Raw genomic sequence first — 18,430 nt, 5'->3', positions numbered from 1 at the left:
CAGACTTGGGCAGAGGCGATCCCCTGGGCACCTCCCAGGTGACAGACGTCAGCAGAAACAGCTCCCCACCAGCCACTCACCCTCCTTGGGGGGGCTCTTACAGAAAATGGCCAAGTTGGTCAACTCCCTTGAAAGACAAAAGAAAGGCATGGGATTCAGGACTGGGGAAGACTGGGGCCCTGAGAGAGCTGCCCACTCCCCTCCACGCTGGACCCATCTCCCATTCTGGGAGGGCCTCGCACGCCAGAATCTCCGCCCCCCCCTGCCGGCCTTGGCGGCTCCCTAAGGCCAACGGACACCATAGTGGGGACAACAACTTATGTCAGTTTAGCCATGTGGTGCCTTTAAGACATATCTCGGGGTCTGGGCTGCTCACGACCTGCTGTCCCCCAAGTGTGCTCAAGTCCTGTGACATCTTACACTGAGCTGGCTTTGCAGACGGCCTCAGTGTCTGCCCACCCGAGGCTGAGGGACACACACACACTGATCCCAGAATCAAAACCAAATGGGTCAGCCCTTGGGCAGCCGACTGGCAGCAGGGGACCAACAGTCAGTGAGGTGGTTAGTCTCTCCCACCCAGTGATGAACAGAAGGTACTGGAAAACTCACACAACTCCCATCCTTCGCAATGCTACTCTTCCACAATGACACATTCGCAACACTGGAGGCCTTTATAGCTTTGTTCCCTTCCCCAGAATAAGGTAAACGAAGTCACAGCCTGCCCACACATGGCCTCCCATCATAACAGGACCCCCATTCTACACAGCTGTCACCTGTCCCCGACCCACCACCACGTACCACCAAGCAAACGCGGAGAGTGCAGCCTTCAGTTCAGGTCTGAAAAATCACCCCTTACAAATAAACTTCTCTGATCCCTGTTTCTCATCCCCCCACTCTGCGGTTACACCTTCAAAGAAAGTCACGCGGACACAAGAAACCTGAAGGTCACCATCAAAAAGTAAAGCGTAGTGATAAATAGAAAGGCAGCTCCTAATCTATCATTAAGCACAAACTGCTCGGTGCAGGAAAATGTTTTAGAATCTGCTGCTCGGGGTAAAAATTAATTGTACCCTGGTATTTACTTGCCGTCCAGATTGTAAATCATATTTTCCTGTTTACTTCGATTAGACTTTACAGTGGGTGTTATTGAAATTGCTCAATTATGGGCCAGCTGGCAAGCCCAGGAAAATTACCTTCTACTGTTCTTCGAAACAAGGTTCATCCAAAGTGCAAAAGCAGGGAAGGGAAGGAGGGAAATCAATACATTGTCAAGGCCGGGCTGCTGGGGGGAGGTGGCCAGGGCAGTCCGCAGGCTCCCAGTGTGACCAGGAGACGACGCAGTCTCAACACCACACGGCCCTGGAAGCGACACGTTCTGAGCAAGAGCGATCTGCTCAGGGGAACAATTTCAGACCGCTCCTCCTAGCTCTGGCCAGACAGCTGAGCCAGAAATGCCCGCGAGCCCCTGGACACTTGGCTTGGGCGCAGGCCGGGGCACGCCAGGCGGGAGAGCGCCCAGAGGGGTGCTCGTGGACTGGCTCTTCAAAGGGACCCTTTGTGCTGCCTCAGTGAGGAAGGCGAGGCCTGATGGCGGCCATCTTCTTTCCGGTGCAACCTCGGTTCTGTTCTGGGGCAGCCAGCCGTTGGCCCAAGGCCCAGGTGGGTGACCTGTCCTTCTCCCATTTCCTTTTTCTTTAAGGAGGCGGGGGATTTGTGGTTACAAGCCTAGGTCCAATCAAGCACACCTGGGTGCGCTTGATTCCAGCTCTTGAAATATACTGTCTGAGTGACCTTTGCCACATTACTTACTCTGAGCCTCAGTTTCCCTGTCTGTGAAATAGGGACAGCAGTGCCTGCCTCAGAAGATTACTGTATCATATGAAAGCAGAGCTCAAGCCCCCCTGCTCGGTGAGAAGCCCGAGCTCATCTGAGGAAGTGCTCAGTAAACAGTAGCTACTGTCACTCGTTTCATGAGGGAGCTTGTGGGGCCTCATCCTTTCTCAGCAATGGACACCCAAGCATCTGTCCTCTCAAATTGCTTAAAATGGAAATTCCATCAACATTTGTAAAGCCAAATTCCATCAGGAGGGAGGGGACGGGCTGCATTATGGCCCATCCCTCTGGTAAAACAGTCAAAACGATGCTGTGGAAGTCTATTGCCATGGAAACTCGCAGCCCATCTGATGCAGCCGCCAGACAGCAAGCACGGAGCTGGACTGAGGCGTCCGGCTGGAGCCCCCACCACACACACACACGAGGGCTCACAGAGGCAGCAGGGGGTGAACACCAGAGCACCTGGACACTGGGTGGTCGCAAACACAGCAGACTCCGGGAAAGGGAAGAAGGTCCAGCACAGTCCCTGTCCTCGGCACTCACGCAAAGAGTGCTGTGAGCGTGGGGACCACACCCACTTAAGCCAGACAGGAGGGGGGCACTGGAGCTGAGTCGGAAACAGGCCCCTCTGCAAGGGGCCAAGGACACACAGCACTCACGGCCTGCGTGTGGGGACCCCAGGAGTGGGGACAACCCAGACACCCATGTACCCACACGGGACAGGCTACAGAAATCACGGTGCAGTTATGCACAGGAATACCATGTCACCTTCACCACAATTTTAATGAGGCAATTCTAATGGTACAGATATGAACACTCTCCAAGATACACTGACAAGTGGAAACAGCAAGAGGATGGCAGCGTCGTCCCCTAAGCATGGCTGCCTCGAGGAAGGGCCTGTGGTTCTGGAGCGGGAGCAGGCGCTGTGTTGTCTGAATGGCTCATCCAGTGCCCATGACACCCCCTTCGATTAAAAAGGAAATAGGCAAGATTTCAACAGGAAGGGAAGAGGCACCCAGGCAGAGGGAAGAATGTGAGCAAAGCACAGCAGCCTGCCCCATCCACGGTGTGTGGGGCACAGCGAGCATGCTGGTGGCTGGAGTACAGGGGACCTGCGTGGAGAGCGGGTGGCAGCAGGACAAGTACCTGGAAGGACAGATTCAAACCAGACCAAGGGCTCTGAATGCCAGACTGAACGTAACCGTATCACGAGGCCATAGAGGGTTCCCGGAGGGGCTGGGGTAGGCTACTGGGATCTGTTCAGTGATTTTGCCTGAACCCTTTGTGACACCTAGCACAGCGCCTTGGATACAGTAAGAGCTTAATACACATTTCTGGAATTAGGCTCAATCAGAGCAACATCTGAAATGGTCTGGCACACTCTCAGACCCTGGGAGGCAAATCGAGACCAGCAGAGCCTGGCACCATCTGGAATTCTCTGGGATTCCTTTGATCCGTGGCACGGGCCTGGCCAGGTCATTAGAGAATGCCGTGCCCGTGCAGAGACTTGGAGCCCAGTCCAAAACAAGGGCCAGGGACGTCTCAGAAAGAAACCAGGGGCTAGGCTTTGAAGGGACAACTGGGTGCATGGCTCTGCCCAAGTAGAAAGGAGGTGCCTCAGAGCCCACAGGTGGCAAAGCGAAGGCTTCCCAAGGCCACCTCTGGGGCACAGACCCTGCTCTGACCTGTTGGGTTTTCTCTAAATCCATATTAACACTTTCGCTGCGAAGTTGTTCGTCTGTAGTCGAATGATCTCCAAGCTGCTGACTGCGGCGTTCGACTTTACCCCACGAGCTCAGTGTTCCAGAAAGGAAGGTTAGGAAAGCAGATGTATATTTTTCTATATTTCTGTGTTTTCCAAGAATGAATAACAATAGGAAATTTTTATACTTTAAAGTAACCATTTATTGCAATAAAATGTAGCAACTTTATTGTATTTACTTAAAATATAAATACTGTAATTATTTTCTGTGGATTTTTGACACATTGTGGAGAACAAACTTGAAATCAACGCAGCTTGATTGAAAAGGTTAAGGGCAGCTTCTAAGTACTGAGCACCTACTGTGCACCAGGTGCTGTATGCACATCAGCCACATGATAGGTCCAACTACCCCCACTTTACAGAAAGATGAAGCCACTCACCCGGGGCCTGAGGGAGCTTGGACTTGAACCCAGACGGACCAGCTCCCAGGTCTGTGCTTCCCACCAGTGTCCACCTGCAGCACAGCCCCTGCCTCCCACCTGCCTCTCCATCCCAAAAGCATCCTTCAAAACCCCAGCAAGTGCACCCCTTGGATTTACCCCAGAGAAATACAAAACTCACATCACACAAAAACCTGCAGGTGAATGTGCAAACAGCCCAAACCAGGAACCCACCTAGATGTCCTTCCACAGGTGAATGGTTCCACCTGTTGTGCTATGGGCAGAATACTACTCAGCATGAAAAAGGAATCGTGCTGAGTGAGAAAGCCCACACCCAGAGGTTAATGACTGCATGAAGCCACTTACGCAACATTGCTGAAATGGCAAAATTACAGAAATGAAGAGCAGACTAGTGGTTGCTGGGGGTGTAGGCTGGGGGTTTGGGTGTGGGAAGGAGGTGGGCATGGTTATGAAAAGGCAACAGGAGGGGTCCCTGTGGTGACACAGACGGTCTGTATCTTGAATGAATCAGTGTCAATTTCCTGCTTTGATATTAAGCCACAGTTTTGCAAGATATTAGTTATCATTGGGGGGAAACTGAGTAAATGGCCCAGGATTTCTCTATTATTTTACAACTACATGTGAATTTACAATGATCGCAAAATGTAAAGTTTAAATTAAGAAAGCCCACTCAATCTCTGCATTTGTCAAAACGCATAAAACTAAACACCAAGAAAATGAACTGCACTGTGTGCGAATACAAAAAAAAAAATTTTTTTAAAGCAGCACACGTGGCTGCCGCTGCCTATATCACAGAGGCCACGTGGAAGGTGGGATGAGGCGCAAGCTGGGGGGCGGGGCCGCCCTGGTCTTCACCTGCAGCAAGTCACTCGATTTCAGAGTCCTCACCTTTGAAATGAGAGTGATATAATACCTTTGCTCTGGGGGTTGCTGGACAATTGAGGTAAGAAAATGTGTGTGAGAATGTGGCAGAGAGGGCCCCAGACGTGGGTACCCACTCCCCTTGGCACAAACAAGTAGCCACTGCGGGTGGCACTTCCGTCAACATCACCCTGCCCTGTCTTCTGCAGTCTCCTTGAGCTGTGTTGAAACCTTGTGTGGTCACTTCCCTGTCCCCACATGTGCTCCCACTCTCTGCTGAGACTCCCTGCCCGGTGCTCGCGGCAGACAGAAGGCCTCCCGCCCTGCCCCCCACACATCCGGCGCCTACAGTCCATGGGAGGAGGTTCGGTGAGGACCTCCCCTCAGCAGATGCCCTGCCTGCCGATTCAGGGGGCACACTCTCTGGCTCCGACCCCAGCAGCCTCTACTCAGTGATTCATCTTCCCCAGGATTTCCATTCACAGAGCAAAAGGCAAAGTCAGGCTTTCCACTGACCCGTGATCCCCTTTTCCTGGCTACCCTCACGTTCCCTGGCTGCAGATGTGGTTGGCAGAGGTCCTGACCACCCCTCAAGTCCTCACCCCAAAGGTGTGGTTGCCCAAGGAGAGCCCCGAACTCCCTAGCACTGTGCCCAGAGCCAGGTCAGCAGGCACCAGGCGACACTGCCCGTACTCAGCAGGGGCCCTGGAGCCAGCGCCATGGCCGCCTCTGCCCCCAGTGCTCCACAGAGCACACTCCCTGTCTCCATCTCCCATCTCCCTGAGCACCAACCACAGGCTGGCTCTTCACATTTAATGATCTCACATTCCTATGAACAGGCATCGCTATTAGTAGTATTCCCATTTTCCAGATGAGAAGCCTGAGGCTCCACAGAAATAAAGCAAGCATTTGCCTAAGACCCTGCAGCCAGCAGGGGCGAGGGCAAGACTTGAATCCAGGTCTGCTTCCTTGGCCACTCTGACACCACAGGGGACAGGGGACAGCTTTGCTGTCTCACACACGTCTTTCCTAACATAAAATTTTCTTGCTTTTGTTCTGCAATCTTCAGTGTGCCTTCATTCGTTTGTGACCCTTGAGCCCAGCTGTCTGTTATCACTGTAGTCAGAGCCTCTCAGCTTCTGGCAAAAGGGAACCCTGCTTGGTGTGTGCTAAATGCATTTATATATGCCAAAAAGTTTTGCAACTCCTAGAGTTCTGTATCACTCTTAAGTAGATTAAAGGGGTTTAATCAAACGCTTCTGTCATGCATTTTCCAAGGGCTATCCCTTAAAAAGATACTGACCACATTGGAAATTACCAAGACAATGACCCTTTTCCTTCTTTTAGTATCTTTCTCCTGTGTTTGCACAAGTTAGTTTTATAGCAGAAGATTGATTATCTTACCACCCTAAACACAGGACTCGGAACAAAACCTAAACATGACCTTGGCCGCTGACGGTGATTTTCCCGATGGCTTGAGCAAGTCATTCCTCTCAGAGCTTCCATTTCCCTCTCCCATTAAGCAAAGGAAATGGGAGGAAAACAGAAATTCTACAAGGTCTTCGGGAAGGCTGCATGCACTTTTAAACTCTCGTAACTTCAGCTGGTGTGACAAAAGCAATACGCAGGCAGAATCTTGAAGCAAATTTATGAACATTTGGGGAAGTGCATGTCTTAGTGGGTCTTGCTGCCTTCTGCCAGGTCCTGTGACAAACCAATAGAAGGGCTGAGAGGGGAGCTGAATCCTGCGGTCGGCTGTCGAGTTCATATCTGCCAAGACGGGAATTGAATCTGCCTGGGGATGCCTTCTGCTTGCTGTTTTATAACTAAGTCATCTGAGTTTAAAGGATAAAAGTTGAAAACTGCCTAGGAACTTTATCCAGAGCCCATACTTTCCCACACCGAGTTGATATTGGAAACAGAGTCCAGAGTTCCAATGAGAGGACATGTCCACAAAATGTGCATTTCTCAGGCTGCAGTGGGCCGTTTAAACACTCCCTCAGCCCAGGGGCCCAGTCTTCGGGTCATTTGATAACAGACAGGAGCGCCTTCACCACCTTCACTACAGAGTCAGAAAAACACACATAAAACCGCTTTCGTTGATACTTTTCACACCAACCAAACATTACTAATTTTAAAAAACACCACAAGAGAGGCACTATCCAGGAACAAAATACATTTTTGCTTACCATTTTCTTAGTATCTTCTTGGTTTGTACTTACAGAAAAAAACAGGTGACACAGAGCATGGGTAAAATAAGAACAGCCACAGCAACAGCACCGGGCCCTAAGCTTTCGGCATCCTTAGAGCACCCCTATGTGTGGGTACCATTTTACAGAGGGACAATCTGAGGCCCAGGCTCAAGGTCACCCAGTTGTGAAGGGTAAAACAAGGACTCAGGCCACAGCTGCTGAACTCCAAAGTCTATGTCTTCACCACTCACCCTCCTACTCCAGGATCTGCACATGTCAACATAATTACCCTGTGTTTGACTTTTCACTTCAATTGCCCAAATGCTAAAGAACAAATGCAAGGTTTGCGATACAGCCCTTCTGTCTACAGCTCATCCTGAAGTAGCCCAGGCTGCACATCAGTCTTCTGCAACTCAATGTTGAAACATAGCACTAGGAGTTCCACGGTAGGCAGACAGGAGGGAGGCGAGAGGGTGTCTTGGAAAGGGTGGGGCTGGGACATAATCATGGCTTTCCATCCTTTACCGTATGGGTGGGCAGCTGTGCTTCCCAGGAGAGCCGGGGTGCTCCCAGCCTGGGCGGGGTGGGGGGGGAGGTTAGTTCTACTGGCTTCTTGCTACACCAGCCGGAATCTGTGTTCATCTGCCCCCTTCTCCTTGGGCCTCTGCCTCCTGCTGCCCCTCTACTACAGCCCACCCTGCCCTCTCTCCAAGTCCACTTCCAGGGTGTTCGTGGACAGCTCTCCCCTCACATGTGCAGTCTGGGTACGAACCTGATTCCATCATCCTCTGCACTCAGCACAGAGCCTCCCATAGAAGGAACTGCTCAACGTCCGTCTGCTGAGTCAATAACAAAACTGGGGAGGAGCACTGGACTCGGAGTCCAGAAGCCTCACTTCCAGTCCCAGCTAGTCCTGGAGCAGGTGGAGGACCCTGGGTGAGCTGTGTGATCTTTCCAAGCTCACTTTCTTCCTCTGTAATGTGTAAGAGGTTTTCCTTGTTCTGCCTCCTCAGGTGGAAGGTCAAGGAGGTAGGGCTTTCTATCCGGGTGCAGGAAACACACTGTGAAACCACACTCCAGAGATGGGCTGCAGATACTCAGATCCAGTACTAACTCTCACGCTCACTCAGGGCTCCCATTTGCATGTGACAGGTGAAGAAACTGGGCTCAGAGAGGCCAAATGACCTGACTAAAGCCACACAGCTGGCATGTGGCTAACATCAGGCTCGCAGGGTGACCGGCGATCATTCCTTGTGACAATAAAGCACCTGCTGTCCTTAGAGCCGACATGCTCACCCGTCCCTCATCCCTAGCCCCAGAGGAAGTCATGTCCTCGAGGTGTTTTCCCTATTACCTGGCCCAGTGCTGCAGGTAATCAAAGGCCACCGAGGGCCCACATTTCGGGAAGGACTGGCAGTCCCATTACCTGGCTAGAAAGGGACCCACCCTATGCCCATGGCTGACTAAAGTGGCCCAGGCTCCCTTAGGAGACTCTCTTGATTGAGGGAAAAAACAAAACAGTGAAATGAACTGCTGTCCCAAATCAGGACTCTGTTCTCTGGGACTTTACAAAGTCACCCTCACAGTGTCGTGAGGATTTTCTGGGTTTTTTTAAGCCAACAACATTTCGAGCGAAGGGGGAGCAATGCCATGACTCAGGGACATGAGATCCACAGCCAAAACAAATCTGAACATGGGAACGAGACAGCCCATGTTGTTTCTTGAAACCGAAGCCAACTGCATGCATGACTTGTCAGAAGCTCATTTATCAATGAGGAATAATGGACAGACGCGTTTCCTACAAGCCCTCCCGTAATTCTCGCTCGCGTTCCTGTCATTTTAACCACCAAACACTACGGAAGAAGAGTGTGCTAGGACGGGGATTTGCTGAGCAGACTGAAAAGGAAGGAAATGAAGGCCAGGAGGTAGGGAGGGAGAACCAGTACTTACTGAGTGAGCACGGAGCTAGACACCGCCTCCTCCTCCAACCGGGCGAGGGAGAGAAGGGCAGAGGACAGGGCGGTGAGACAGCACGAAGCCCAGAGATAATCTGCTGAAACAGTAAGCCACTTAGCCTACGGCGGCCGTGACCTGCTCTTCAGGCAGGCCTATTGACAAGTACAGCGAATTTTATCAAAAACCAAGATGGGTAATAAAAAACAACATCTTTTTAAACAAAAACAAAAATGGAGAAGACCAAACAAGAGGCAGAGCGGCCTGTGTAAAGATAGAAGACTCAGGAAACATGGGTTCTGGCCCTGGCTCTGCCGCTGAGTAGCTCGGCCCCGTCGGCGAGGTCGCTTCTTCTCTCTGGGCCTCAGCTCCCTCACCTGTCAAATGAGAGGCTGGGACAGACCAGCTCTGTGTCTGACCAGGGAGCGTCGGAAGTGCAGCCACACGCCCGCTGTGGGGTTAGGCAGGTCATTCTGCCTCTCTGAGCCTCTCAGTTTCCTCACCTGCGACATGCAAACAGGAACCCCGAGGCAGAGTGAGACTCCATCACGGATCAGGTGTTGGGTGAGCTGTGAGGAGAGGGGTCAGAGCTAAACCGGACCTGCAGTGTTCAAGGCCCCAGGAAACTGGACAACAGCAAAGGCCAAATCCTCACCCGCTGCCGTTAAGAGCCTCAACTGTGACCTTCCACACAGCCAAGTGGGGGGCCAGTAATGCCAGGGGTCGGGGTGGAGGTGAGGAGGCAGAACCAGCCCCCCTCTCATTCTCTAGAGGGTGCGGATGGGGGTATTTGCACGAGTGCACTTTCCAAGCACAGTCCTTAAGCACACAGGGCACTTTGGTGTCTTTCAGTGACACTAACAAAGTTCTCCATTGAGGAGTTTCTTGGAGGGCCAGGAAGTTCGTCACTCACCAGTTTTCACGCCTTCGTCTCCCACATCCTGCATGAGGACTATCCCCTTCCTTTCCAAAATGTTTATGGACTCCTGGGGCCCACAGACAGATACCTTTTCTCCCTCCTGCAACACGGTCCACTCCCAGCCCAGGCTACACGCAGGGCTTTCATCCCAGCGTGGCTCCATGAGCTCCAAGGACAGGGAGAAGCATTCCTGCTACGACCGGCCACGTCCGTGCCAGCGCTGCTCTCACAGAACCGCCACACCACCGCACAGGAAGGACGTAACCTCTCAGGAGCTGGCACTCGTGAGGGAGGGCAGTGACCTCTTGATCTCAAGGGCCTGGGGGCTGGGGGCTCCAAACAGTATCACAGGAGTCACACTGGAACACTGGGGATGACCCAGGAGCTCTTTAAGAACTGTTGGGCACAGGAGAGCCACCAAGTTTCCCATCTGCCACCTACTCCGAGGTCACATCCTGACCTCAGCTCACACACCAGGATGTCACCTCCTGATCCCACTGAGTCATCTCTGTCAACCTCTCTTATGGGCTCTGGTGTAGAAATTAATCAGTGGGGCTAACCAACCTCCAGTAAGCCTTCCATCTCCCCCCAGCGACCCCGTTCACTCAGCACGTTCTACCACACGTTCAAGGATGCCGTCATCTGCCGAATCAAAACTCTGGAGACACTCAGCGGCCTGGAAGGTCTGTCACAACGACAGGTACACCTGCACTCCCTGGCACCTCTCAGTGAAATGCCCAAGCCAGCTCCCTGTACCCCCTGGGGGGCTCTAAAGGGCAGGACAAACTGCACTCAAATGACTGGCCATCGGCTAGCTGTGGCACCACAGAGGGGAAGCCACCACGTGGTAACAACAGCCATCTGTCTGCGGAGACTGAACAGCACCAGGCTGTGGGCTCTTGAACGGAGCACGAGGCTCCCGTAAGAAAGGCTTCCCTGACATGCTAATTCAACGCAAAGCCCGGGCATTCTGCTCTGAATTACTTAGAAGTGGCCAGGGAATGAATCTAAGCAGCGTGGGGGAGCCGTTGCTCACTGGGTCTTGAGCTCTTTCACTCTCTGGCAGGCGGTGGAGGCAGGACAGGGAGGGGCACCTCATCTGCAACCGTCTCCACTTCCTCCTAAGCACTCTGGACACCAGCAAAGACCTTGGGGGTTAAAGAGGAAATGACACGGCCAACCAGACTCACGGGCTTAAAGGAAAGGTACCTTAGAAGCCCTGGTGGACTGTTCCAGAGCCTTCCACAGGCATCCCGACAGCTCTGAGACTCCAAAGGCCTTGACAGAGTTAACCCGACTTCCCAAGGTGAGCTCATCTTCCTCATCAGAAATGGCCGAGGCCCCAGAAGAAACAGAGATTCACTCCATTGTTTGTCCCCAACATACTCCAAAGTGCCTGATAAACTGCCAAACGCGCCAGCTGCCGCTGGAGTTGTCATGTCATTTGTCATCGTCTCCCTAGTGGAGCCACGGGAACCAGGTTTGGGCGCAGGCTCGCCTCCCTCGGAGCAGCTCACTGCACTAAAGTCAGCAGCAAAGCTCTGCGGCCAGGCCTCGGCACAGCCCTCAAGCCCAGCAACGGTATGGAGGGGCCTTGCCCTGGCCAGGAGCCTTGTCTGGAGGGATTACCACACACACGAGAGCGGAAAGGCACATGGAAAACCGGTAACACTGGCCTCCTCCACCAGACGTGCGACCAGGAGAGGCAGGCAGAGATGGTCAACGTCCTCGGAGTTAAAAATAATAAAGTTTTTAAAAAAAGTGATGCCAGACTGAATAAGTGGACAGGATCAGAATGGATGAAATTTAACAGGTACTGGTCAGAAGTCAGCATTTGGGCACCAAAACCAAGTTTCAGGTGAACAGCCAGCAACAGGTTGTCATCCCTGGCTGCCTAATGGGATGGAGCTGTGTTCACTCATTCAGTCTGTGGCCAGTGGTTACTCCACGCCGGCAGGGCTGACGGGAGGGGTTGAAGACACAGAATTCTGTAAGCCACAGGCCCTCCTCCCAAGGAAGTGAGAATTATTAGATTGATGCACAAGTGAAATAAAAAGGTAAAATAAAATGCAGTAAGCAGCAGAGCCCATTTTGAAAACAATAACACGGTGACTGGGTCTTCTCAGGTTCGGACCCTGGCACAACAGCCTTTCTGGGGTGAGTGCAGAGCCATGCTGGTGTGGGTCTGGCCCTCCCACGTCCTGACGTTTCTCTGCCTGGGCAGACTCTTGCTCACTTCAGTTATTAGTAATTCAACAAAACATTCGCTGGAGCCGTGGTGATGTTCATGAAGCGCACAGCCCAGAGCTTCTGGAGGTGGCATCTCATCCGAGCCGTCCCCGCACACGGGGCTGGCAAGGCAGCTGAGCGGGCAGCTTCTCGGCCCACCTGGCCTTGCCCGGCCGCTGTGAGTGGTCGGAGGTTCGGCGTCTGGTCAGTCTCTCTGATCAGTGCTGACCGCATCCCTGGGCCAGCTGCACTTCACAAGCCCACAGTGGGTCCCCTTTCACAGAGCGCTCACAGATGGGAGGCGGTTTCTCCCAATAAGTTTCTCCCCCAAACTCTCAGTGGGACCCAACTTAAAAGTCACTTGCCTTCCATAAAGAGGAACAAGTCAAGGTCGAGAGGGATGAGTGCAAAACATAATGTGGGCAAATGCCTCCAAGCCATTCTACTACCATCCTTACCGCTCTCCCCTTGAACTACATGAGTTCCAAATGCCAAATGAATCTGTCCTACGACAATCCTGCTTGTGTGTAGGAAAACATGCACCTTTGGCACAGCCAACATGGGAAGCAACCTAAGTGCCTTCCGGTAGGGACAGGATACGTAGGTGCCCAGACGTCCACACAAAGGACAAGATGCAGCCTTGCAGGAGCCTGAGAGCTCCATATGTACCAACAGAAAACCACCTTCCAGTCCAGGGTGATGTGAAAAAGCAGAGACCAGGGCAGTGGACACAGTCAGCTCCCGCTGGGTAAAAACTACATAAATAATTGTAATAGCAATATCGAAGTCTCTGGAAGGATACAAAAGAAACATCAGTGGTCTTCTGGGACGGGAAGTAGGTGGCTGAGAAGAGAAGTGAGAGGAGACGCTTCAAAGAATACCATTTTGTACGTTCTGAAATTTAAGGTTTGACCTACGCAAAAAAATAATTTTTTAAAAAAATCAAAATTACATATATGTGGGTATATATATGTGCATATGCTTGCACATGACTGGAATATCTCTGGGAGGATAAACAAGAAAATGGCAACAGAGGTTCTTCCAGACGGTGGGACAGGGATGGGGCATGAGATGCTTTTCACTGATGAGTTTGTACCATGTGCATATATTGCCTATTCTCTAAAAATTAATTCTCTCTCTCTCTCTCTCTCTCTCTCTCTCTCTCTCTGCCTGTAGTTCCTCAAATGCCCCATACCGTCCCACGCCTCCAGACCTTTGCTCATGCTGGTCCCTTCCTCTCTGCTCCCCTCCTCCCCGCTCAGCCTCCTCAGCCTCCAGCCAGGCTCCTCACCTCTTAGACTCTGCTCAGGGGTTGCCTCCTCCAGGAAGGCCTTGCCCACACCACAGAGCAAGAATCACAGGAGCCTGAAATGCATAAGCGTTGTATGTGTCTCCCCATATTCGCCACTTTAAGTCAGGTCTTGACTCCCCTGGTGCCAAAAGTTACTGAAGCTTTTCTTGCTTGTGGGGTCCCCACAGCTGTCACACTCGTGTTATTAACACTAATTTGAAGCATTGCACCTCCTGGTCCACAGAATCGGTGGTGGGCACAAAAGCCCGTATCTGATAACGCTCACACCTCCGGATGCCTGCGAGTACTCATCAGAACCTCCACAGGCGGCCCTTCTCACGCCAGATCCTGGGAAAACCTCAGCCCAGGTCCTTCCCTAAGGCTGTTTTCCATGGTCTGCGTTTAGGAGAAAGAGCCTGGCTGCAGTCAGGGCCTGCCGGGAGGCAGCACTTCCAGGAAGCCCGGTGTCTGCAGCACCCGCCTGGGCCAGCATCCCCCGGAACAAGGGGGCCCGAGGTCCTCAGAGCCGCATGGTGAACACGGAGGGTCGAGGGCCCGAGAAAAGTCAGCTGTGTGTGACACTGTGCTCCTAAACAAAGGGTGTTCTCTAGGGGACAGCAGTTGAACCTGCAAACCCTGTGCACACCCTGTGCCGGCTGCTCTTCTGTCATTACTACCTCCTGGTATCAAAGTCCCGTCCCAAACCCAACGCTGCCAGGTTGGCTGTGCCAGGCACTGAGGGGGGAAGGTGATGTACCCAACCAAGTTCACCCTGACCACCAAGTGTCCCAACAGGCATGGCACATGGCATAGAAAGTGCCAGAATGTGACGAATGCCACTGGACAGAGGAGTGAACTGTAACCCCCAATCAGGAGGTAAAGCTCTGGGGAGACGTCCTAGAGGAGGTGGCGTAAGTGTCAGGCCTCAATGGACAGGCAGGAGTTCAACAGCCAGAGACAGGCTGAGGGCCTCCTAAGAGGAAGCCAGGCAGTGACACGTCCGACATCCAGCAAGCTGGCTTCTGCTGCCCCAAAGGGCACAGGCCTGGCTGAGGCCAGCACCGTCCAAGGCCCTGGAGGGTGGGGGCTCTGCACACAGGGCAGCCGCAGGCCACCCCTGCCTGCCCACTCCCTGCCCCGCCTCCACCTCCCTCTGTTCCTCCAGCTGCCAGGGGTCCCCCTGCCAGACCCATCCTGCTCTCCCTCTGCCGGCAAGACCACCACGCAAACGAGCCCCATGAGGGGCACAGGCTGGTGGTTTACTTAGCTGAACAAAGTCAGTGACCTAGGGGATCCTAACAGGGTAACCCAAACCTCCCTGTTTCATAAAATGGCAGCATAAAGGTACAAAACCTCAAAACAGTTATTTCTGTCTGCCAGTATACCAACAGCCCTGCTCTGACCCACGCAGCCAAGTCAGAATGCCAGCAGACAATACAATAATTGTGTTCTCTCTTGGGAAGGAGGAGTGGTCATGTACAGCCCCACACGAGAATGTCACGATCGTCCCGGACTCCCGAGTTACAAATATGTGATCAAGGCATGTGCTGAGCACGCGCTCCCCACGTGTTTGCATGGCTATGAAAGCACAAAAGCACAAGGGCCAACATGCTTCAGCTGCCAGGGCCTCGGCCTGGGGACCGCCGAGGACGGGGGCAATGAGGAAGGAGTCAGAAAAGCCACAGAAACGCTTCATTCAAAAACCATGACTGCTTTATTATACCCTAGTTTTCAAGGAGCGGGAGTGGAGCGGGGGAAACTCCTTTACAAAACAAAACTTCCAAGCTCAGCAATATGGGTGACGGACCATCACCCCCCAGCTATTCCATCTTAAGCGAAAGACAGGACACAAGCAAGTTCAGACTCACTCTGCACAATGGAAAAGGCGAGATGAAATCAATCTTTTCAGGGCAGTCAACAACCACTGACAACTCAGATCCGTCCAACCACTGGCTGACTCCATGTAAACGCAGGCACACCACTTCCTGGCTCTGGGCCTCCATTTCCCCAGTTGTAACAAGGTCTCTTTCACCTCCAGAAGCCCAGCCTAGGCTCATCTGTCATTGGGTAAGAGAAAGAATGAACAGAGGAGGTGGTTTCGAGCATCGCTGGGTGTCCCAGTTTCTACCACTGCAAGGGGACACTGGTTTCAGGGCACCTGAGACAAAGGGCACCCCAGCCTGAGGACTGACGCCTGGGGAGTCTTGGGAAGCATCTGGAGAGCACAAGCGTCAGGAGGGGACACACAGCTGCCCGGCAGGATGCACCAGGGTGACCCAGAATCTCCACGTCAATTGTTAGCTCAACCCAATTTGGGTTGAAAATGGGTAAAATCAACCTAGATGGGAAACCAAAACGCAACATCACCAATGTTGCCTCCTTTGGCATCCGGGGTCCAGCTAAAGAAGGGAGAAGGGGGGCCAGGGTGGTCAGTGGGTGGCATGCTGGAAGAGAAATAATTACCTAAAGGTAGGAAATAACTGTTTCTCCAACTATTGCAATGACAGTCTGAAGACAAAGAATTTCCAGAAAAACGGTTGGTGTCTTAGGCTGCTCGGGCTGCCATAACAAAATACTCTAAACCGGGGGGTTCACAAACAACAAATATTTATTTCTCGCAATTCTGGAGGCTGGGAAGTCCCAGATCATGGAGCCCGAAGACTTGGTGTAGGGTGGGAGCCCTTCCTCACTGACCGTCATCCTTTCACCGTGTCCTCACGTGGTGGAAGGGCAAAGGCTCTCCCTGGGGTCTCTTTTATAAAAGCACAGCTCCCTTTCAGGAGGGGGGGGCTCCACCCTCATGCCCTCACCACCTCCCAAAGGCCCCACCTCCTAATACCATTGCCTTGGGCATGAGGTCTCAACATACAAATTTGGGGGGACAAACAGACATTCACTCCGGAGCAACTGGAAAACCAAACATCTTTGGAAATCTACGGTCAAGTTTCCCAGAAAATAAGATGCAAAGTTTCGTAAGTGTGTCCCTCTGCACAGTGGGAAAGCAAAAAGGGAGGTCAGGCTCAGAAGCAGGGCAGGCATTCCAGTTGCTAGCTGGGACCTGCACAGGACAGGACGCCCCACACCCCTGCTGGGATACACATGGGTGCCCTGGGCACCTGCTTCAACAATGTGACTTCACTGCCGTGGTTCTCAAAGTGTGTCCCTGGACCAGCAACAGCCGTCTCCTCTGGGAGCTTGTTAGAAATGCAGTTTTAGTCCCCACCCCAGACTGACTGAATCAGAAACTCTAGGAGTGGGGTCCAGCAATCAGCGTTTCAACAAACCCTCCCGAAAGTCTGAAAACTGACATTTGAGTGGATTTGGGATCTAGATCCCTGGTAATTGGGAGGACAATTTTGAGGATGAAAAAACTGGGGTCTATCAAGGTTGAGTCTCTTGCCAAAGGCCACAAGGTGGGTAAGGGGTGGGAGGCCCAGGCCCTGCCCCCAGCACTTCCTCTGGGCCAGGACCTGGGGCTCTAGATAACGCTGACCTAGAGTGTCCGACAGACCCTGGAATGCACTTAAGAAGAACTTGGGCACGGTCAGGGCCTTCGGGCTCCTTCTCAAGAGTCCTGACCCTGCAGAATCAGGGGCTGGACAAACCCCCCCCCACGCACGGCACAGACTGACCGGCAGGAGGGAGCAGATGAGGATGCCATGTTTCTGCTGCAAGTCACGGAAGGCAGGAAGGGCTTTCAGGCAATGGGACCCAAGGCCCACATTTCTCAAATTCAGCAAACAAGCCACAACATCAAGAAGCCCAAAGGTTGACCATGTAGTGAAATGTGTGTGAGAATCAGAAGAAAATGTTTTCAGAACATCTGCCCCAAGAGGAGGAAAAAATGGAGGGAAAAGGGTAAATGAAAGGGGTAACTAATATTAAATATCTGGGGGAATACGAAGAGGAAAACTCAGTTCTTGGAAGACTACAAATGGCCATTTGGAGAATCTTTTCTTTACTTCCACTAGCTTCACTGAGTCTCTGTCAAGAAGAATGAGCTAAAAAACCCTGAGAAGCATGTTTTCATTTACCCTAAGAAATTTTTCTCTATCACCAACAGACGTTATCTGCTTGATACATGGCAGCTAGACTGCCCGTCAAAATAATTTAAAGATCAAATCTTTGTTTTAAAAAAATCCTGTAGCCATCTGTTAAAATCACGGAGGCACTTTTGGCCCAAGAAGCTTAAACTGGGTGAAGCAGCTGAGTGACTTTATGAGGGCGAGGGGGGGAGACAAAAAGGGTCCCCGGGGCACTTGGCATCAGGTGAAAGGGGCTCTGGGCTGAGACTGGCTTTCAAGAGCCAAGGGCTCGTCTGCAGTGCCGTTCTCCCAAGAGCCATGTCTGCATCCGCAGCTGCGGCAGCGTGAGTACGCCACTGATATGAATGGAGCACCTCCCCTTCTCTGAGCACCAGTTACCTGTCACAGTTTAACTGCAAGTGGAACGACCAGCAGGACGATGGAGGGCAGGGCCTGGAGCCCTCAGTGTCCCCACTAGGAACTGCCATTTGCCACACACGGCTTGCCCTGTGCCAAATAATCGGAAGAGCCAGAAAATCTGAATCTGTCTTCTGAATGTCTCGTCCACTCCAGGGATCTCAAACTCAAATGCCTTCCAGAGCCACGCAGGGAACAAGAGTGAGCGAGCGTGCGGGTGGGGAACAGTGATGACGCACAGAGAGCACGCCCCACAGACTGGACAGCCGCTCGGCTGCAGCTAACACTGCGGTTGTATGGGAGAGAAGGCCCCAGATAATATTAAAGACCTTCTGACTCGTCAAGAGCCGCTGAAAATCCATGCTTCTTTATACAATCTCCTAATTTTTAAAGCTTGTCCAGAAATGCAAAATTCGTAAAGCATCACGGAAGCCAAACCACTCGTGTGCGGACCACATCTGGCCCCCAGACTACACGTGTGCATCCTCTGGCCTGAAGGATGCCGACTATTCAAAACTCTGAGCGGGCCTGCATGAACTGCGTCTTC

The 18,430-nt window shown here is 52.4% G+C and overlaps 1 protein-coding gene across 7 annotated transcripts in view; it reads right to left on the bottom strand.

Moving 5' to 3' along the window:
* Nucleotides 1-11: 11 nt before the first annotated feature.
* EEF1AKMT2 (EEF1A lysine methyltransferase 2) overlaps nucleotides 12-18,430 on the bottom strand; it is a 69,999-nt gene continuing 51,580 nt past the window's right edge. For all 7 annotated transcript variants that reach the window (XM_033129856.1, XM_033129857.1, XM_033129855.1 and 4 more), the window contains one exon: nucleotides 12-127. In XM_033129856.1, coding sequence (XP_032985747.1) covers nucleotides 49-127 — 79 coding nt within the window. In that variant the 3' untranslated portion in view covers nucleotides 12-48. The remainder of the gene's footprint in view (nucleotides 128-18,430) is intronic.

This window comes from Rhinolophus ferrumequinum, chromosome 16 (assembly GCF_004115265.2).
Source record: "Rhinolophus ferrumequinum isolate MPI-CBG mRhiFer1 chromosome 16, mRhiFer1_v1.p, whole genome shotgun sequence".
Taxonomy (NCBI): domain Eukaryota; kingdom Metazoa; phylum Chordata; class Mammalia; order Chiroptera; family Rhinolophidae; genus Rhinolophus; species Rhinolophus ferrumequinum.
This window is presented reverse-complemented; position numbering and strand designations above follow the sequence as displayed.